Source organism: Grammomys surdaster, unplaced genomic scaffold (genome assembly GCF_004785775.1).
Source record: "Grammomys surdaster isolate TR1022 unplaced genomic scaffold, NIH_TR_1.0 125985, whole genome shotgun sequence".
In the NCBI taxonomy this organism is placed as follows: domain Eukaryota; kingdom Metazoa; phylum Chordata; class Mammalia; order Rodentia; family Muridae; genus Grammomys; species Grammomys surdaster.
In genome coordinates this window covers 1,653,204-1,674,287 of record NW_021620801.1, presented here as the reverse complement: position 1 = coordinate 1,674,287, position 21,084 = coordinate 1,653,204, and the positions used below count along the sequence as shown (strand labels likewise).

Below are 21,084 nucleotides of genomic sequence, written 5' to 3'. Positions count from 1 at the left end.
GGAGAGGGAGAGGGAGAGGGAGAGGGAGAGGGAGAGGGAGAGGGAGAGGGAGAGGGAAGAGAGGGAGAGAACCAGCCAAGGCATACATACATACATACATACATGCTCTAAGACTATTACTCTAAAAGTATTGCTTCACTTTTCTGCATGCAAGAAACATCAGTGTTCACTGAGACACAGCAGAAACAAAAACAATGAAACCGCTCTAGAACACGTTTTTCCTTTGTTAAATAGTAGAAGTATTCATCTGAATAAATGACCAAATTACAGTTTTAAATTAGACAGTAAGGGAAAAAAAACCTATTACATCACCATAGGCATTAAATTCTACAGTCACAAGTAAGATACTGAGCTATAAACAATCCTGGGTGGAGAAGGTTTTTTTTCTCTATGAAGAGAGACAACCATACTTTCATCCCTAAAATGTTTTTAAGAAAGGCTCTTCAGAAGGAAGGATGGGGGAAGCAAACCAGTGTGCATCTGTTGGAACAGTTAATGTCTGTAAGAAAGAATCCAAACACTGACACACATACAGAGTGCCTTTAAAGCACCCATCCGCACAGACCTCAGCTGCGTAGTTCTCTTCAAACACAGCCTTCTTTCAGTATATGCTGGCTCACCGTCAACACTTCTCCCTGGCCAGGCCATGGCTCCCTACTTTTGCTAGTCGGTAGGGAAATACAAGAGTGTGGTTTCATTTCAGAACCTTAAAGTGCTTACTGAGTGATGATGGAATATAAAATGATGAAAGAAATTTACGCTAAACTTAAACTTAGTGACACTGGTCTCTCTCTCCTTTTGATAAGTATCTTTCATATTTCAAGTAATAAACTAGTATTGTAAACTGAAGTTTGCATACGAGTTGTAAACAATGCCCCTCCTGTAACAGACACATCAAAAGCACTCCCCATTCATACTCTATGCAATGTCCCCTGCTTCTTAGATTTTGGTCATGTCCAAACATAACTGTTATTAACTTTATACTCTGACAAATGAAAAATACCCAATATTCAGTGAACAGCTTATCCCTAGCAGTGTCTCAAATGTGACCCCAGCACCTAGGACGTGCCCTAGAAATGACTTTCTACTCTCACACATTTTCATCACACACATTCTTCAGTCTGTAGAAAGATCATGCCACCATATAAGAATGACTTTATGAACTGCATCTCCCCAATGGTGCTAAATAATAGAAACAATACTTACTTGGACAGAGTTGTATCAAAATACAGAAAACAAAATGTATTTTAAAAGAGAACATTAAAAACTAAAGAAGCCACTGGAATTTGAGCTTTAACAGCTTCCACTAACTATACCTATGAAAACATTTGGGAATTTTATGTTATTTTTGTATCTATCACAGCAGTTTGTGGTTGTGTATTCTTTTGAAAAAGAATTCATACAGAGTCCTGAGAAATTTAAGGGTGAAATGATATGCTGAACTCCTAACATAACCCTGCCGGGTGAAAGGGCGGTGGCTGTGCTCCACCTGAGTAACACTAACTACCCCTGGTGTCCTGGGATGAAAAGAAAGACATGATTGCTCTTAGGGAGGCATTAAAAATAAGACACAGGGGCTGGGCGGGGTGGCTTACACCTTTGCTCCCAGCACTTGGGAGACAGAGGCAGGTGGATGTCTATGAGTTCAAGACCAGCCTGATCTAGGCAAGTTCTAGGACAGCCAAGGCTGTTACACAGAAAAACTCGGGCCCAAAAGAATGTTTATTTTGCTGGGCAGTGGTGGCGCACGCCTTTAATCCCAGCACTTGGGAGGCAGAGGCAGGCGGATTTCTGAGTTTGAGGCCAGCCTGGTCTACAGAGTGAGTTCCAGACAGCCAGGGCTATACAGAGAAACCCTGCCTTGAAAAACCAAAAACACAACAACAACAAAAACCAACAGCAAAGACACAGGGGCTGCCGAAGTAGCCCAGAGGTGGTTGTTCTTCCATAGGACCCAGGTTTAATCCCTACCACCCACCTGGCAGCCCACAAACAACTGTAATTCATGTTCCAGAGGATCTGAAGCTCTTTTCTGGCCTTCTCCAGCACTGCACACAGATTGCGCACAAATACACACGCAGGCAAAACACCCATATACATAAAGTAAAATTAAAACTAAAAGATAAAAGACAGCTGTAAAAACAGAAATGTTTTAAATTAAATTCTGTCAATGACTTAGTTTCAAAACCTCAAAAAAATAAAACCAGTTAAAGAAATAATGTAGATAATGAAACCAGTTTTTCCCCATGCTGACTTGGTTTGTAAAGTTGCTAAGTTTATCCCTAAGAACTTGGGGATCTAAGAATCTAAACAAAGAAGCAGCTTTATGAACTGGAAGCAACAGGAAACCATAAGGAAAAAAGACAAGCATTTCTGTACCCCCTGCCATTCTCTCTTGTGTGACAAGTTTTCTAAGTTCTTCATAATTATTTTACCAAACTGGAAATAGCCAGGTTTGGCCAAAGGTAGGTATCAAAGTATTTCAAGAATAGGTAAATATGGGGCTGGAGAGCTGATTTAGCATTTGTTCTTACAGAAGACCCAAGTTTCATCCATCCAATAGCACCTCTATTGAACGGCTCACAACAATCTTTAACTCCAGCTCTGGGGAACCTAATGTCTTGGCTTCCATGGGAACCAGCATTCATGTATACATACCCACATGCAAGCAAACACCCCCCCACACCCCCCACACACACCTGACACGCAGACAGCCACACACACCTGTATGGAATATAATAGGAATTAGGTTAAAAAAAAAAAAGAATAGGTAAGTATGACATACAATAAAAGTAAAAATATGTTAATGCTTTCTGACTTTAATAAAAAGGACATACAGGATACTTGACATAGAGATCCATAATGAAGTTACTTATTTAACAGAAATCATACCCAATAAATGCTAATTCAGAAAGCATAAGTGAAGCCTGGCGGTGGTGGCGCACGCCTTTAATCCCAGCACTTGGGAGGCAGAGGCAGGCGGATTCGAGGCCAGCCTGGTCTACAGAGTGAGTTCCAGGACAGCCAGGGCTACACAGAGAAACCCTGTCTCGAAAAACAACAACAACAACAACAACAACAACAAAAAAAAAAAAAAAAAAAAAAAAAAAAAAAAAAAAGAAAGCATAAGTGAAATTCTATCAGTATTAGAACATTTGGGTACATTAAAAAATTTATATCAATGATGAAAAAAATAGGAAAAACTGGGGCTGAGAGAGAGAGCTCAGTGATAAGGAGCACAGGCTGCTCCCCAGAAGATCCAAGTTGAAGTTCCCCGCTAACTCCAGTTCCAGAGGATCCGATGACCTCTCCTGGCCTCCTCCAGCAACACACATGCACGTGCTGCAAAGATAAACATGAAGGCAAAAGACCCATACACATAAAAATAAATCAATCTTTTACTTTAATTAGAAAATTAAAATGGGCCAGAAATTATAGCTGGAGCCTTTTGAGGAACAATATCCTAAATGTTAAGAGACTCACAATGAAAACATTGTCAGTATGATCATGACAATACAGATGATGAAGAGGAGGCTACATTACCAAATTACAAAAATGCATGGGTGTCACGGCTGAACAGAATGTGAGCATCTTCCACACTGCTCTACTGAGTAGTCACGGTTTCACTGCAAACACTGGGCTGTTGAGCCCACTGATGGCAACCTTATCACGAATATCTATCAAAACTACAGGACTTTATTTTTTAACTCTAAAAAAACAGAAGAAAAACTAATCTTGTGGATGTATACTATACACCTTCTAAAACTGCTCTATTATCTAAGCACTTCCATCGCTGCTAGAAATATAGAGGACACTGCTTAATTCAGCTCCAAAACTACTGGTTTTCTCCAATTAAACTGTAGACACGCAGAGAGCACAATGAGCCACACTCACACAGAAGCTCTAGAGCAAGAGTTCCCTCTGGAGAGACAGGTGTGGGGCTGGGACAAGGAGGAGGAAAAACAGGAACCAGTGTACCTGAAATCCTCTATGGTCTTTTGAAAACAGAAGCGGCTGTACAACTGGAAGCAGCTATAAACTGGTCTCTACACTTTCCTAAAGGTTTTAAACTATTACATCATAAAAACTGATGGCTGCCTAGGCTGGCCTGAGAAACATACCAGTGCCTTGCTCAGCCGTCATCAGAGATGATGGTCTGCAGTAGATGGGGACAAATGCAGAGACCCACAACTAGACAACAAGCAGAGTGAGAGAGACCTTGGAACACCCATTCTGGAAGGGATGTCTCCATCCAATCCCGCACCTCAGGTCTCAGGGTGGGGATGGAGGACACCAAGGAAGCAAGGCCTTCCAGATACAGCAGAACTGATGAGTATAGGAACTCTCAGAGATGGTGACCACACACACAGGTCAAGGTCCCACTGCTCACAGTGGAAGTGGACACAAGCCTACATCCCTAACCCAGAAACTATCTCCAACTGACAATCACTCACAAGGAAAAATTAGTTTTCTCCAATGGAGTCTTACTGTGTATACAAACCGCACTTATGGGTTTTTGTTGTACACCCATGCTAGCAGCAGATGATTACTATAAAACAAACTCAATGGTATTTCTGGAGATATTTTAATGCTTTGTCAGGCTTCCTCCCCTTTACTGGTCTCTGGCTTATATATAATACTTTTCAATTCAATCTGTGCTTTTTTGAGTTTTCCATGTGCAGTCAGTATATGTGTTTTTTGTTATTTTCTTTTTCTGTTTGTTTTGTTCTATTCTGGATTTGGTTCATTTGTTTGTTTTGTTTTTGCCTGTTTTCTAAAGAATAAGAGAGAAGGAACTCATGGGTGGGGAGGACCTGGAAGATGATGTGAGAGGGGAACCTTAAGAATATACTGCATGAAAAAAAATCTATTTTCGGTAAGTAAATAAATAAAAACAGGAGTAAATCACTAAATCTTACTGGATTTGTCATTCTCAATATTATTTCTGACCATCACTCTATATCCCAGGTTCTTTTAGTCCCCCTCACCCCTATTTCTGAACACATCCTTGAATACGAACTGCACAAACACTCCTTTTATTCTCTTTCAACCACTGAATAAGGAAACATTTCTACTATTGGGCTCAGTGTCCCAGGAGACAGAGTTCAAGCAGTTGGCAGTAAATCCATAGCAGACATGAGGCCAACCACAAACCTGGAGGCAGCTCAGAACTATACACAACACTGAACCCTGATCTCCACCTCACTTTGCTCTCCTCACACGTGTTGCGACTGCCATGACTGGGAAGGAGTCAGCAGAGGAAGAAGGTGGCAAACAGTGCTTTCCTCCTGCTGTGGAAGCCTCATCACTTAATCACCAGGGAAACAAGAAAGCCCACTACAGTTGCTAAGGTAGGCAGGGCTTGGAAATGACTGAGAAACAACGTACAGGAAGAAAAGATGGGAGGAGCAGAGGAAAGCCTGAGTGCTGTGTGTTGTTGACATGGGCCTGCTGATGCTAAGGACCATAACCTTAGACCCTAAGGCTTAGAAAAGATCCTTGCCTTAGAAAAATGGCAAGGCCCCACCCTCACCAGAATACGGTTCTGAGAGATGGCAAACTTCCCTCTGGTCCATGTGCAGATGTTAAGATTGTGCATAGAAAATGTTCACCACAGTCCACTACTCCCCCCATACTATGACCAGAAGAATACGGTTTCTCTATGGAGACTGCATGAACCTATCAAGATTAGCTAAACCTGGCTTCCCCATTCAGCTGTACCATAAACCTCACCTCCTGGTTCAGCTGTATGCAATAACCCTGCCTCTTTATCCAACTATACAGAATAAACTTGCTGAGCTTCCCGGGTGCTGGGCAGGGTTTCTTCATCAGGGAGTGCAGACTACCCAGCCCCAGCTTTTCTGTGTGACCGTTAGTTATTTGTCTTTTCTTCATCCTCTCATTGCCCTAGGCAGGTCCCTCCCTGTGCCGTACAAAGACAAAGCAAAACTAGAATGCCCATGGGGCTCAGAAGCAAGCACGGAGGCAGGTATTTGCAGCAACATTTCTGCTAGCTTCTTCAAAAGGAGACTGTTTAAAATTTTTTAATAAGAGAACCCATCTTACTTTTTGTTGGGGTCTTTCACCAAACTCGGAGCTCCCCTAACTCACTAAGCTGACTGACTGGTTAGCCATCAAGCTTCAGAGACCCATCCACCTGATGGTGTCACCCCACTTCTGGGTTACAGACACATCCCATCAGGCTTGACTTTTTTTTTTTTTTTTTTTTTTGGTTTTTCGAGACAGAGTTTCTCTGTGTTGCCCTGGCTGTCCTGGAACTCACTCTGTAGACCAGGCTGCCCTCGAACTCAGAAATCCGCCTGCCTCTGCCTCCCAAGTGCTGGGATTATAGGCGTGCACCGCCACTGCCCGGCTAACTTTTTTTTTTTTTTTTTTTTTAACAGGGTACGGAGATCTGAACTCAGGTCCTCATGGTTGGGAAGCACACTACCAAAAAGAACCATCTCTTCACAGGGAGTCTGTTTTTAAAAGATATTTCAACAAAAGCAAGTAAGAGAGGCTAATCAGCCAACACCCAGGAGCTTTCATTTTTTTTCACCTGCATGATTTAGCAGACAGAGGTCTCTCCCTATAGGGTTTTGGAGAGACTTTGGAAAGGCAAGTCATTCCTTGGGCGAAATAAAACAAATACTTAAAGAAAACTGACTGACTACAGATCAAGTCCAGTTTAAAAGTATGCACCGTACTTAACGGCAAGCTCAAATGCTGCAACAGGAATGTAATTGCTCAAAGACTGCTATGAATGCACCGCACTGTGCTGAAGGAGCACCACCTCTATTAATGTAAGGCAGAGGCCTGCTTACTAAGGTACACTAAATTAGCACTCCCCAGAACTGGGTCTAAAGATCCCTAGGGGATCCTCAAGATCTTCTGGGTATCCAAAAGGTCCAAACAACTTTTATTAAAACGTGTAATTGCCTTTTGCTGCCCTGATTCTTGCAACGATGGCACGAAAGGCAAGGTGGATGAAACTGGTGTTGTCACCAAAAATCAAGGCAGTGGCAACAAACCTCAGCAGTGTTTTCTTCACTACCTCATACTACAGGCTTCTGTTTTTTTTTAAATTTGGTCTCACTTCAGATGTCTCCCTCAAGTAAACATCCTTTAACATTTTGTAAAGCCAAATGCAAGGCACAAAGCATTTCTGCTGCTATTGGATAATATGGCTGCTTTAAGTCTGCACAAGGTGACTGAGCTGCGAGAAGGTCTGGCATTTTTTTTTCCCTCAATGAAAATCATTGTTAACTTGGAAAAAAAGTCAACTGACAGATAAACTAGTTATTCGGACTCAAGTTATTCAAGTTACTCAGACAATATGTTTTTTCAAACTTGAATAAGAAACATTCATCCTTTCAAAGAAAGCACTTCAATTGAACTTAATAAACAGGTAGATTTTCTAAAATTTTAAGTTTGAAAACCTTGTGCCCAGTGCTTTAAGCTCAGCAGCTTTCTATACTAGAATTCTTTACTTACAAAATCAACAGCCCTTCTAGTGAACACAAGCATTCTCATAAACCTAAGGAAAGAGGTGGCATTGAAGGGAACTGTTGAAGTCATGAGTGAGGTTGTTATTTGTTTTTTTTTTTTTGTTTGTGGTGGGTCTCTCTATGTAGCCCTGACTGTCCTAGAACTGGCTATGAACACCAGACTGGCCGTAAACTCACAGAGATCCTTCTACTTCAATTGGGACTATAGGCACGCACCATAACACCTGGCCTTTAACAAGGGTTTTAAATCTGTCAAAAATTCAAAAAGTTGGGCCAATAATATGCTATTACCCAGCTTCTGCTAACTTTTTAGGACAAGGCTAAGCAAAATCTCTAGGAGCCCCATCCTATGGCAATTAGTAATAAACATCTATGATAACTTTAGTAAACAGTGGAGGCCATGCTTCAAACCAGTGGAAAAAAATAATCTAATAAGAAAATATTTTGAATGCTAACAGGTTTATATGTATATAATTGAGAGCTGAAATTCAAATCTCTCAAAAAATTAGTATCAGATGCTCCATCCCCCACAAATGGGGTGAAATGCAGCAGCTATGTTCCCCCATAAGACTCCAAATATCAACTTAAAATTTAGGCACCACCAGACTCTACGCCATACTGGGCTGTGATATAGTATTAAAGTAAATATTTCAGTGTCTGCAAGGCCAATTATCTCAGCTGCTACTTTATCTGGGGAATAGGTCTTTTAAAATGTGTAGAGGAGCTAACCAAGCCTCGCTACACATAATGCTGAACCAGGTTCATTAGCAAAGAGAAAGTGTGATAATAAGGAAAAGCTGAGTGTAAAACAAGAGAAGTTCATATTCAGTCCTGAACCTCAAGTATCTAAAACAAGCTGTTAATTTCCGAAGGAGAAAGTCAATATATGCAAGTCAGTCCTAGTAAGCTGTTTCATTTTAAAGGACTGAAAAGTATTTCTAGTGTACATGTTTCTTAGCAGGTAATAAAGCCTTCACCTCATTCACTCTGATTCTATTCTACTGGGTACTATGGGTATAACCCTGAGACCTATCCTCAGCTCAAGAAGTTTAATTAAGGGATAACGTAAGCCAGAGAAATCTTACTGCCAGGTGAATCTATCAGGTAAGTGTCTCAGTTACTTTTCTATTATTTTAATAAAACACCTTGATTTATAAACTTATACAAGCATTTAATTTGACTCACAGTTCCAGAGGGTTAGAGCCCATGGTTTTGGAGCAAAGGCATGCAGGCAGGAAGAGCTGGGAGCTCACATCTTATTTATTCCACGTGTAGGAGGCAGAGAGACAAACTAGGGATGTTGAGAATCTTTTGAAACCTCAAATCATACTCCCAATGACAAGCTTCCCAACAAGGCTACATCTCCTACTCTTTCCCAAATAGTTCCATCAACAGGAGACCAAGTATTCAAATATATGAGCCCCTGGGGGCCATTCTCATTGAAACCATGACACTACTGGTTAAAAATAGCTGAGGGTGGAGAGAAGTGGCAAAGTCCTAAGAGATGAGTGAGTTAAATAAGAGTCACAAATGTGCATGTGTGATTTCTATAAGTGACCAGGTGAGGATTGTGCACCAGAGTACAAGCAACCTAATAACTATATGGCCAAGAGAACAAAGAGCTTGAATTTATAGAGAATATGGAACGGAAAAGTGCATCTTTCCCATCCTCTGAGTCTTAAGTGATTAAAAAAATTCAAGTGTATGATTTATTGAGACAACAAAAGATACAGAGCTAGACATTAGGTACGAGACTGCTGCCACACTGAACCAAGCCTGCCATTGCCTGCTCCTAGCCTTCCCTGCATGTGTCTCTTCTCAGCCACCGGTGAGAATGAGCCTTTAAAATGCAGGCTGACTTGCTTGATGCATTCCCCTGCTTCTCACTCCCCTAAGTACACCCTAAAATTGTCTCAAGGACTTCTGAATCCCTTCAAATCTGTACTAACTCTTGCTCACCAGCCTAAGAATGTATTTTAGACTTATCCAATCCTGACCTTCCTGTTATTCCTGAACATGGTAAATTGGCTCTCAACTCTACATTTGTGGTTAAATGTTCCCTCTCTGCCCTGAAAGCAGCTGGCTGGCTAACAGCAGACTGGGGTTGCTGCCTTCAGCTTCTCTCATGACTGCTTCAGTCCAGCAGCCTTCATGTCACTACGCCCAGTCCCACCTGGAGGCTCACACATCACAAAGTTCTGCTGCCAGCTTGATATGTATGCAGCCTTGGCCTCTCTAGACCCCAGCTTCTGTGTGCTGACCCTGAGGAAACACCTCCCTTAAAATTTTACTCAATAATGCTAGTCTCTTACTAAACACAGTTGATTCATTTACCCCAGTTAAGCAAAGATTTCACTTCTAGATTCTTAATGCGAAATATCACATAAATGGCCTGCTAGTGTTTCTTCCTTCTGACACCTCACAAGCCAGGCCTCCGTCAAGTGCCTTGCTCTTAATGTTCTTACTTTCAAAGCTCCCTTAATAGTTCATTAAACTCTAGAAGCACTCAACAGCTTTTCCAGCCCAAAGATGCTAACACCTCCACAGTTCTCCCAAAAGTTAAAGGTGGTCTTGTCCATCACAGCAATATCCCACTCTCTGGTTCTAGTGTATTTTCTGTTTCTGACCAAAAAGCAAGTTAGAGAGGAAAGGGTTTATTTTTTATCTGGCTTACACTCACAACCCTAGTCCATCCCTGTGAGAAATCAGGGAAGAAAACATGGAGACATATTCCTTACTGCTTCCTTCTTGGTTCTGCTCAGTGCTTCTTTCTGCAACCACGGACCACCTGCCCAGGAGTGGCACTAGCCAGTTGTCTGAGCCAAAACACATCAAACATTAATCAAGAAAATGCCCCACAGACATGCTCAAAGGCCAGTCTGATGAACACAATCCCACAACTGAAGTTCCCTCTTGCCAGGTGACTCTATTTATGTCAAGCTGACAAAAACCAACTAGTGTATACTCCTCATGCTGTTTCCCCAGAAAACTGAAGTCTGAGAAATTGTTACTCGTTTACTGTTTATTGCTATCTCCTCTACCAACGAGGAGCAAGCACTACAAAGGTTGAAACTTCGCTCGCTTAAGTTTCCTAAGCCTAAAAGAGGACATACACAAAGTAGCCAATAACATCAACCTGCTGAATTAATGAACTGCTTCCAAGAGATTAAAAAAGTTAAATCAGAGTAAAGAAGTCCTGCCTGTCACCTCTTAGTACTTCCTAACTCAGTTTTGCCCATCCAGTTGCTCATGTCCCAGATCGCTGGAAACCACTGTAAGCTCTTATCCACCAATCCCCTCATGGCACCAGAGGCTGTCAGAATGATCTGCTATCTCTAGACCATGATCCCCCTTTCTACTCCCACTATAGCAGCTCAACCTTTCCTCATCTCTAAAGTCCATAACTGTGCTTCTTTGCTTTAACTGGGATTCTCTTTTGGGTGGAGTAGGCAGAGCAAAATGGTAAACAAGCAAAAGGAAGAAGAGCCAGCAGTAACACAACATTCAAAACGAAACAGTATCTAAGTTTCCTTTTCTCCTATTAATGCAATTACTCATACACTCCAAGGTCCAGTCCCATCTCAGCACTTCTGAAGAACCTTCAAGCAAAGTACGTGCTCTTTTTTCTCTGTACTGAATGAACCACATTCAAGGACTCACTGTAGCAACTGTTACCACAGATTAGCTGCCCGAATAGACAGGAATCTGTCCTGTCCTAACACAGGACCTGCACTAGAAAATCTGTGCAACAGGTAAGTGAAGACTGTCAAAAATTGGCAATTATAGAGCAAAAGCTGAGCAAAAGAAGGCTCAGTGGGTGAGGGCACTTTCCCTGTGCATGTAACCTGAGCTTGAATCTGGGATTCACATGATGGAAACAGAAAGTCGATTCCCACAAGCTATCCTCTAATCTACACACACACGCGCACACGCACATGCACACACACAGTATAGTATATATATTCATGTTTTCACTTGCCTACACAAACACACAAAATAAATATAATTTAAAAGTTAGGGGAAAATACTAAACAGAACACCCAAAATGAAGGGTTATAAAGGGAAAGTACATGAGGCACTTCCAGAGATAGTTTTCAAAATCTCCACAAAATACTGAATTGGGAAATGAACCTTTTAGAAGTAAACACAAAAATGCAGAATATGAAGAATTAACCCACCGGGCAGTGGCAGTGCACGCCTATAATCCCAGCACTTGGGAGGCAGAGGCAGGCGGATTTCTGAGTTCGAGGCCAGCCTGGTCTACAGAGTGAGTTCCAGGACAGCCTGGGCTACACAGAGAAACCCTGTCTCAAAAAACCAAAAGGGAAAAAAAAAAAAGAATTAACCCAAGACAAGCTGAACATTCAATCAGGAACAAATAAATTTGGATGATAAAATGTTAATGAGATGAAGATAGTTTAGCTTTAGGGGAAGCACTATAAAGCACACTATCAATCCCCTCTAATTCCATCTCCCAAAATGTAAAATTCCAAGATGACTCAAAGAAAATCTCTCAAAAACCAAAATTACTTTAACTGAAGGAAAAAAAGTTATTAAAACTGAAACTCTGAACATATTGAACTTAACATTTCCTTTAATTTCCTTATAAAAGCCTACATTTTATAGACCAGTATATTATTTAAAATAATGTCTACAAATATTTATTTTTTAAAACTTGCCTATGCGTTTGTGTACATGTATGCAGGTGTGTGGTTGGAGGGCAGAGGGCAACACAGGTTATCTTCCTCAGTTATTTGTGTGGATGGTGTGTATGTGTGGTTCCATGTGCAGATGCACAGGCACGTATATGTGGAGACATCATCCTTAACCATTCTACACCTTATTTTTTGAGACAGGTCTCTCCCCAGACCTGGAGCTCATGGACTAAGCTAAACTGGCTTGCCAGCCAGCTCCAAGGACTCATCTGCCTCCACCTTTCCAGTGGTGGGATTACACATCACAGCCACAGGCGGCTTCTCTACTGGTTCTGAGGTTTTCTTGCCTGTGCTATTTCCCTGCCCCCAAAATAACTTTTTAAAAGAAGCAGGTACATTTCTATGCATGAGGGAAATGCAAAAGAATTCAAAATGCTGCCTACATTTCAGTATAAAATACAAAGCTACAGCCTGTAAAATGGTTTGGTGAGTCATACATTGGCAAAATTAATGATCAATCAAGGCAGGGCTACATCATAGCTATGTAGTTGTTCTTAATCACAGACCTTAGACTCTACTGAGCACTACTATGCTGCCTTGTTTTTTAAAAAAAGAAAATACAAACAAAGGTATATGTAGAACACAAACCTGTCCCTCTGGATCTGTCACAGCATTCAAAGAGAAGTCATTGGCATCTATTTAGAACTCTTCAGAAACCTAACTAAGTCACGTCTAGAAGGCTGCTTTAATGATGAGAAACAGCAAAGTATGTAGGATTCCAGAGGAGGAGATAAACTGTTACTAACTCTAAAGCCTTGTTTCTTGGTCATCCATACAAATGAGAAACACTAAATATAAAGCCCTTACTCACTGGGCTTTTTCAAACGATTTTTATTACATGAGCCAAGTGATACACATATCTTAAAAAATAAACTTGAAAATAGTTAAGAGATAATATTAATAATAGTAGTTGTAATGACATGTGTACACTGCTCTAAGCATTTTGGATATATTTATAATGTAATTGTAAATAATTATCCTGATTTCACAAAGAAAGAAATTAAAGGACAGAAAAGTACAAATAAAGTCAAAGACAAAAGACTTACAAAAGAAATGACCAGGAGAGAAAGCAAAAAATTCCCATCTACAAATTAAGTATCTGCTCTACACTAAGTTCCTTCAGTTCTACAAAGAGAACATACTGTCCAAACTCTAATCCAACTATCCTTCCATCTGTTCTGCTCTGTAAGTTCATACCCAAATGAAAATTAAGCTCTTCTCAGGGAATGGTCAAAATTTCATTCATCACAAGAAAAATACAACAGCAGAAAGACTGCATGCTATGAAGCACACAGGTGGACAAAACACTAGGACAACTGCATCCTTTCCACACCCGTGCCAAGATAATCCTGAAACCTGGGAGGGAGCACATGATTCCAGGAAGAACACAAATGCTCACAAACAGCACACTGAAGAATTAAAAGATGAAAACTAAAGAGCAAAAAAAAATTTTTTTAAGAACAACCAGAGCTAGCCGGGCGGTGGTGGCGCACGCCTTTAATCCCAGCACTTGGGAGGCAGAGGCAGGTGGATCTCTGAGTTCGAGAGTTCGAGGCCAGCCTGGTCTACAGAGTGAGTTCCAGGACAGCCAGGGCTACACAGAGAAACCCTGTCTCGAAAAAACAAAAAAAAAAAAAAAAAAGAACAACCAGAGCTAACTCATGCTTTGGAAAAATTCATCACATAGTTATAAAATACAGAAACAAGATACTTTTTGTGCTTATTTGAGCCTTTCTGGAGACTCTGCCTCCAGAGTCATAGGGGCTCAGCCATGTTGCTCAGTCCTAGAAGCCTCACAGGGTCAACAATCTTCAATCCCATCATTTCAAACACGGACTTCAGACTGCCTGTGCATACATGCACTGTGTCCTGAACAATGTAACAAACTATAAACAGCTGTTGACCCAGCTGAGCCCCTCCCCTACACAAATGTGTATTTTCTACACCCTGTAGCCATAATGTTATTGTGCACGGTGTAAAGATTATCATTGTATCATTGAAATGCTGATTTCTCTGCTCCTCACATCGGGCTACAATCCAAACATGGCACTGTAATGCTTATTCTAAGACTCTTCCCTCTCAAAGTTTGTATAAACACTGCTCCCCATTTAGTCTAACACGGATCAGCCAATGACTGAGCAGGGGAGAATAAGGCTGGACTTCTGATCCCAGCCTGGGGAGGGGTAGTAAGAGAGGAAGAAAGAGTCACCACATTAAGAGGGCCCAGGAGACACCATGAGAACACACCTGGATCATATTAAGATGCAAGTATCTTGGGGATTTTGGTTGGGACATAGCCAGATTAGCTCAGAGGATTAGAATTGATAACTTCTCAGATATTGTGCCATAAAGTTTGTTAATAAATCTTACAATTTTTGTCTCATTTATTTGGGAGCAAGCTGGGATAAAGAAAAAACAATCACTTTTAAAACTGCTATAACACACAACAAATTAACATAGCATCAAAATAATAAAAGTAAAATCAATCCTTTAGCTCTCTCTGGCTTCATGTCCTTAAAATTATACTCACCACTGTTTTATATTTTCCATCAAAGAGAAAGAAGAAAAGAAGACTACAGCAGTTTATCCAGCTACTGGAAAGCTAATAGATCAGTTCACACAATTACTAAAATCCAAGCTATCACAAAAATGCTATATGAGGCTTTTTTAAAACAACAACACCCTCTTAGTATACATAATATCGTAACAAAATTAATGTTTTTCTTTTACATAACCAATAACCTTTTGGATAGAAGAAAATTAATTCTACTGAACAGAGGGAGTGTTCTAAATTCAGTAAAAGATAGAAGTAAAAAACTAATGAAAACAAGCCAGCAAAAGTTCTCCTCCATATTTAATTAGCAAACTGAACGGATTGCTACTGGGTTATTGAACTGTTAAAATGTCACAATGCTATCACACACAATTTAAAAACCATACCTCATTCATGGAACTTTCTAGAAGCTAATGCCAATAAAAGTTAATCGTTATAAAATATAAAGGCTTTCAAAACACAAAGCACACAAACACAGAAATGCAAACCACCCCATCCCTAATACTAAGCACTATTTAAAGCATAGCTTACATTTACTCTATATTAGTTCAGCAAAGCAAGTTAGGGCTGCCTTAGCTTGGCAGGACTCAGATTCTTAGAGAGCAGCTCTTCCATCTGTTCTGCTCTGTAAGTTTATACCCAAATGTGAATTAAGCTCTTCTCAGGGAATGGTCAAAATTTCATCACAAAAAACAAAACAAAAAAGCCATACAGGAGCAGAAAAGCTACATGCCACACAAGGAGATAAAACAGTAGGTGGTGACCTCAAACAAAGCAAAGAGGTGTACAGGCTGAGACAGAAAGTCTATACAATATACACTGGAATCATAGTGCACAATTCTGTTCTCCCTTACCTGAGGAGCTCTCAGTAAACACGGTTAATGTCTGTCCTCCAACACTTTGCAAGACAAATGGATGCTCTCTAGGAGCACTGACTGAAGCTGGTTTCCCACCAATATCATGAATATTTGCGAGATCCTCATTCAAAGTAAATGATACCTAAAGGCCAAATTAACCAAAGCTTATTAAAACAGACATATATATTCAAAATACCTATTTGATTAAAAACTATTTTTTAAAACCTTCTTAAAGATATGAGTCTCTTAATCATTTATTTCTTAAATATCACCATGAAATGCTTCTCAGTCATAAATAGAAGGTTTTTCCCCATGTGTCATAATGATGAAGCTTGTCTACCAATGTCTTCTCTGGTCTGTGGCTCAAGAAGTCTTTCCAGAACAAGACTGAAGTTACTTTTTTACTGTCACATCCCTAAGACCTAACATGTGCTTGGCACATAGAAGAAAAACTGAGTAATACTGAAAAATCAACTGTACTTGAAAAGGGTAAAGAGCAAGCTAGTTACTCTAAAAACCTTAAACAGTCAATACACAGAATAAACTCCATTTTTACACTTAACAGCTAATGTATGAATATAGTATTTATTTTAAAATACTTTAAAATATCCCATTTAAAAATAATTTCAATAATATGGTATAGTATAAAAAGTATTATTTCTAAATGATCTATACCATATGCCATCTCTCCCCTAAAGAACAATTGTTACATTAAAAACATTTAGAAAAATCAATAGTTTTCCAACTAGACAGGAAGGTCATGAATTATTAACTATACAGCTACTATTCTGATAGGTACCATATACACAGTATGAATTAGACACAATAGATCAAAATCTAACATCCTCAAAATGTCCATACCAAATGTCTCTGTCTCACAGAAGTAATGCTAAAGTATTCTGTTTCACAGTGCTCAGAAGGATAGTTAGGTCAAAGAAGAAAAACATGTTCAAAATGAACTTAGAGGTCCTTTCATTCCTCCATACAGCACGGACACCTGTATGTATTCATGACCATCTGACATTCATTTCAATTGGAGTTTTCCAGAATATAAACAACTGCTACAAATAACTAAGCATTCTTACTGTGATTTGGTTATTGCTGCTGATCTTTGGGACACAGAATCTGAGATGGCCCAGGCTGGCCTGGAACATGCTATGCAGCAGAGGATGCTCTTGAACTCTTGATCCACCCAACCCTTCCTCCCAAGTTCTGGAACTACAGGAATGTACCACCATACACAGCTCATGATTTCAATAAATTTTTCATATAAATAATCTTACCTCAGTCCTTCCTTGATTCCTAAAAGAGAAAAAAATATTTAAAAATACTTAGAATGCATACTACTTTCAAATAGAAATAAAAATCTAAAGACATGACTATTTTTGTTGTATTAAACTTATTTCAACTAATGTTTATCTTTTACTCCTACTTGTAATCGTATTAGAGTAACCCCATGTGTTTAGTTTATGAACTTGTATCACAACCTTTTGTAATACATAACCTTGTATTAAAACCTCTCCTAGTTACATTAACTAAATAATGACCTTACAATTTTTACTATCTCTAAGAATTTTTAGTCTTCAGTAGTGCATAAATGTGTATCTTACTACTTCCTTTCTGAAAAAGATTTCATTTACCTAGCAAAATCTTGTTTTTTAAAGACTTAATTTATATAGATAAGTGTCTTGCTTGCATGTAAGTATGTGCACTACTACATACATGCCTAGTGCCCAAAAAGCTCAGAAGAGGATGTAAAATCCCTTGGAAATGAATGTAAAGTAAAAATAAAGACAGTTATGAACCACCATATAAGTGCTGGGGGCCAAACTTGGGTCAAGTGCTCGGACCTACTGAGTCATCTCTCTGGCTCCTACCTAAGAAAACCTTAAAATCATCACAGGTAAACGATCATAACTCACTGGAAGAATGAAGTAAAGCAAGGAAGAGTCGGGCTAGGGTGTAGCTCAGTTGAGAGCACTGGTTTCAATCCTAAGACTCCAAAAAAAGAAAAGGGGAGGGAAGAAAAGAAAAGAGAGGGAGGTGGGAAAAAGGGAAGGAGGGGACGAGGAAATAAAAGGAAGAGTTAAGTCTCAACTGTGGGAGACCTTAAATATCACAGTCCAAAGCATAGACTTTACTCTTTAGGTAATAAAGCACAAAAAGAAAAACCAAAAACAAGTTCCCAGATGATCCAGCACACCTGACCAGCATCACAAGGTGCAAAGACTAAGTAGAAACTGCTGTTTCTTCTTAGAACTTAGTCCAACCTGCCTTCAGTAAACCCCTATTCACTCTGTTGTTACACGTCTTCTATCTCCAATAGGCACTGGGAAGAAACACAAGTCCTTCTCCCCAAAAGTCTCAGACTACCCTGAAATATCAACCCATCAGGCAGGACATGCCCACTGGTGCAATAGTGGCATGTCTGATACAGGAATATCAACTGCTCTTTGATGGCCTCGAGCACCTCTCTACAAGAGGGGAATTCATACCTGATACTGGAAACCTGGTGACTTACAACTATACATGTAATACACATGAAGACAAAATCATACACATACAATTAAAAAAAGAGTGGTGAACTTAATGTTATTTAGCTAAAATGTCATGGTATCAAGCTGCCTTCTAAGTATTTATGTTTATACCCTAAAAGAAATGCTACTCTCAGCCTTAATCAGAGAAGCCTCTCTTTGCAGTGAATAGTGGTGAATACAGAGGCTACGGCTGCTCTAGAGGGCTGAGAAAAGTAGCTGCTGAGTGTTCATCCTGAAACAGGACATTTCTATCACTGACTCAGGAAACAGAGAGGAAGAGGAGGTGAAAAGACTAAGACCCAGAAAACAGAGAAATGTTGTTTTCTGAGCATGGCACAGCCAACACAGTAGTGACCTCAGAGTAACTGTGGCTGTCTGTGATGAGCTAACCAAGGCTTAGACTGTCAACAGCCAATCATGGATCAGGGAAGAATTTATGGGGCCTTGCCCCTCTCTTCGGAACTACTGCCTACTGATGCATTCTAGAGGAGGGGCAGCCTTGAGTTGTGTATTCACTGAGGAGCTACTAGGCTCTAACAGATAGCTCCAAACACATGGGCATACAGATGAGCCTGGTTAAACTCTCAAACTTTCAAAGAACAAACCAAACACAAATCAAGACCATGAATGTAGGAAGGGAGGAGTAATATGGGTGATAGATTAGAGAAGTGGGGGTCTCAGAATGCACATTATGCATGTATGAAATTATCAAAGAACTGAGTAAAAGTTTAAAGACACAGGCTAATGAAAATAGCTAAATCCATAAAGAATTATAAACAAACATCGTGTCAAATATGACAAATAGAAGGCATAGAGTCTTTGTGCTCACAGATCAGCACTCGGCAAACCAGAAATTTTAAACACCCAGGACTGTCCCTTCAAGAGAAGCATAATCTGTTTTCCACTCAGAAAGTTGGGAATGGATTAATAGCCTAGAGACCTCCGCTATCACTCAAGCCAGACAACATCTGACTCCCCAAGACTCTTGCATTATCTGTCAATTCCTCCTTAGACTTTTATCAGGAGTGAGCAGTTTCCTCAGTCAATAGACCCCATCTGTGGTGGTTTGAATGAGAATGACCCACTAAAGCTCAAAGATTTGAATAGTCACTAGGGAGTAGCATTATTTGAAAAAATTAGTAGGTGTGGCCTTGTTTGAGGAAGTATGTCACTGGGGATAAGCTTTGAGGTTTTAAAAAGCCCATTCCAAGTCCAGAGTCTCTCTCCTCCTGATGCCTACAGATTCAAATGTAGAACTCTCAACTACTTCTCTAGCACCATACCACTGTGCTCCTAACCATGATAATGGACTAAACCTCTCTGAAACCTCTGTAAGGATGCTCCAATTAAATACTTCCCTTTATAAGAGCTGCCTAGTCACAGTGCCTCCTCACAGCAATAGACACCCCTAAGACAGACGTTGGTACCGGGGACTGGGGTCTTGCTGTAATAGGCCTGACCATGCTTTTGTAGGAGTGAGGTCTTTGGGTTAGAAAAGCAGTTGAATGTTGTAAGTGTGGTGATTTGAACTGTGGGGGCCTAGCTCAAGAACTTTTAGAGGAGATGAATGTTAGGATGTGACCTAGAGACTGTTCTTGTTCTGTTCTTGATAGTTTAGTGAAGAATGTGGCTGCTCTCTGCCCTTGTCCAAAACATCTGCCTGATGCCAAACTGAAGAATTTTGGATTAAACTGCCTTTGCAGAGAAGATTTCAAAACACCCCAGTGTGGACTGTGTCACGTGGTTCTTAGTGGCTATACATATGCAGCTCTGTAAGGAAAGGAGCAAGCTGAGTAAGGCGAGCTAACAAAATGTACAATCTGAGGAGAAAGGGGGCACCAAGAAGCGGAATGGATCTAAGTCCTGTGTTCAAGGAGATAAACAGATTAAAGAAAAGTCTGAAGTTAAATAGAATAAAGGGAGTGGTGACTTCAAGGCAAAACCCCACCTTAGAGCTAAGCTTCTAACTTGTGAAAAGGAATTAAAAAAGCTTGCCCCTCTCAATACTCCCCACCTCCACCACCCCCACCCCCGTGGTGACTCACATCTTTAATCCCTGGGGATTAAAAGTACTGGGGAGGCAGAGGCAGGCAGATTTCAGAATGTAAGGCCAGTCTGGTCTACAAAGCAGCCAAGCTTAGGCATAAAACTGGTGAAAATGTATTTGAACAAGGTGGTCCATATTCCAGCTCCAGCAAGCAGCAGAAGTTGGCAGATTTGGCCATATGGTTAGGGCTTTAGAGTCAAGGAGAGAAAAAAGGGGGTTATAGAATCTTCCTCCATGGCTAAGGAAAGCTGCTGAGGCCAGGGGTCTGTGGGGAAGCTCCGCATACAGGCCTAGAAAGACCATGTGTGAAGCTGTGAAGGTAAAGCCTGGATTGTGTTGCTGGATGCTAGAGATGCTGGAGCCGTGGGATACCTGCCAAGGAAAGCTGCTAACAGGGGACAGAACCAGCCCAGGAGAAAGAAGTGTGCTTCAGTCAACAAAGCTGAAAGGAGATGCAGAGTCCAGAGTTTGTCCAGCTGGTTTTCAGTCTGCTTTGGTCCAGTATTCCTTCACTCTGCTCCCTTTCCTCCATTTTGGAATGGTAATAGATATCCTGTCCTATTAAATGTCAATAGGGGCCGGGCAGTGGTGGCGCACGCCTTTAATCCCAGCACTTGGGAGGCAGAGGCAGGCGGATTTCTGAGTTCGAGGCCAGCCTGGTCTACAAAGTGAGTTCCAGGACAGCCAGGGCTACACAGAGAAACCCTGTCTCGAAAAACAAACAAACAAACAAAAAAAAAAATGTCAATAGGGGATTACAGTTAAGAGACTGTCATGAGGCCAGGCGGTGGTGGCGCACACCTTTAATCCCAGCACTTGGGAGGCAGAGGCAGGCGGGTTTCTGAGTTCGAGGCCAGCCTGGTCTT

The 21,084-nt window shown here is 40.7% G+C and overlaps 1 protein-coding gene across 1 annotated transcript in view; it reads right to left on the bottom strand.

Annotated features, from left to right (window-relative positions):
• Gtf2f2 (general transcription factor IIF subunit 2) overlaps positions 1 to 21,084 on the bottom strand; it is a 115,120-nt gene that overhangs the window by 80,639 nt on the left and 13,397 nt on the right. Inside the window, exons 3-4 of the mRNA XM_028754257.1 lie at positions 16,918 to 16,936; positions 15,632 to 15,776 (exon numbers count right to left, since the gene is read on the bottom strand). Coding sequence (XP_028610090.1) covers positions 15,632 to 15,776; positions 16,918 to 16,936 — 164 coding nt within the window. The remainder of the gene's footprint in view (positions 1 to 15,631; positions 15,777 to 16,917; positions 16,937 to 21,084) is intronic.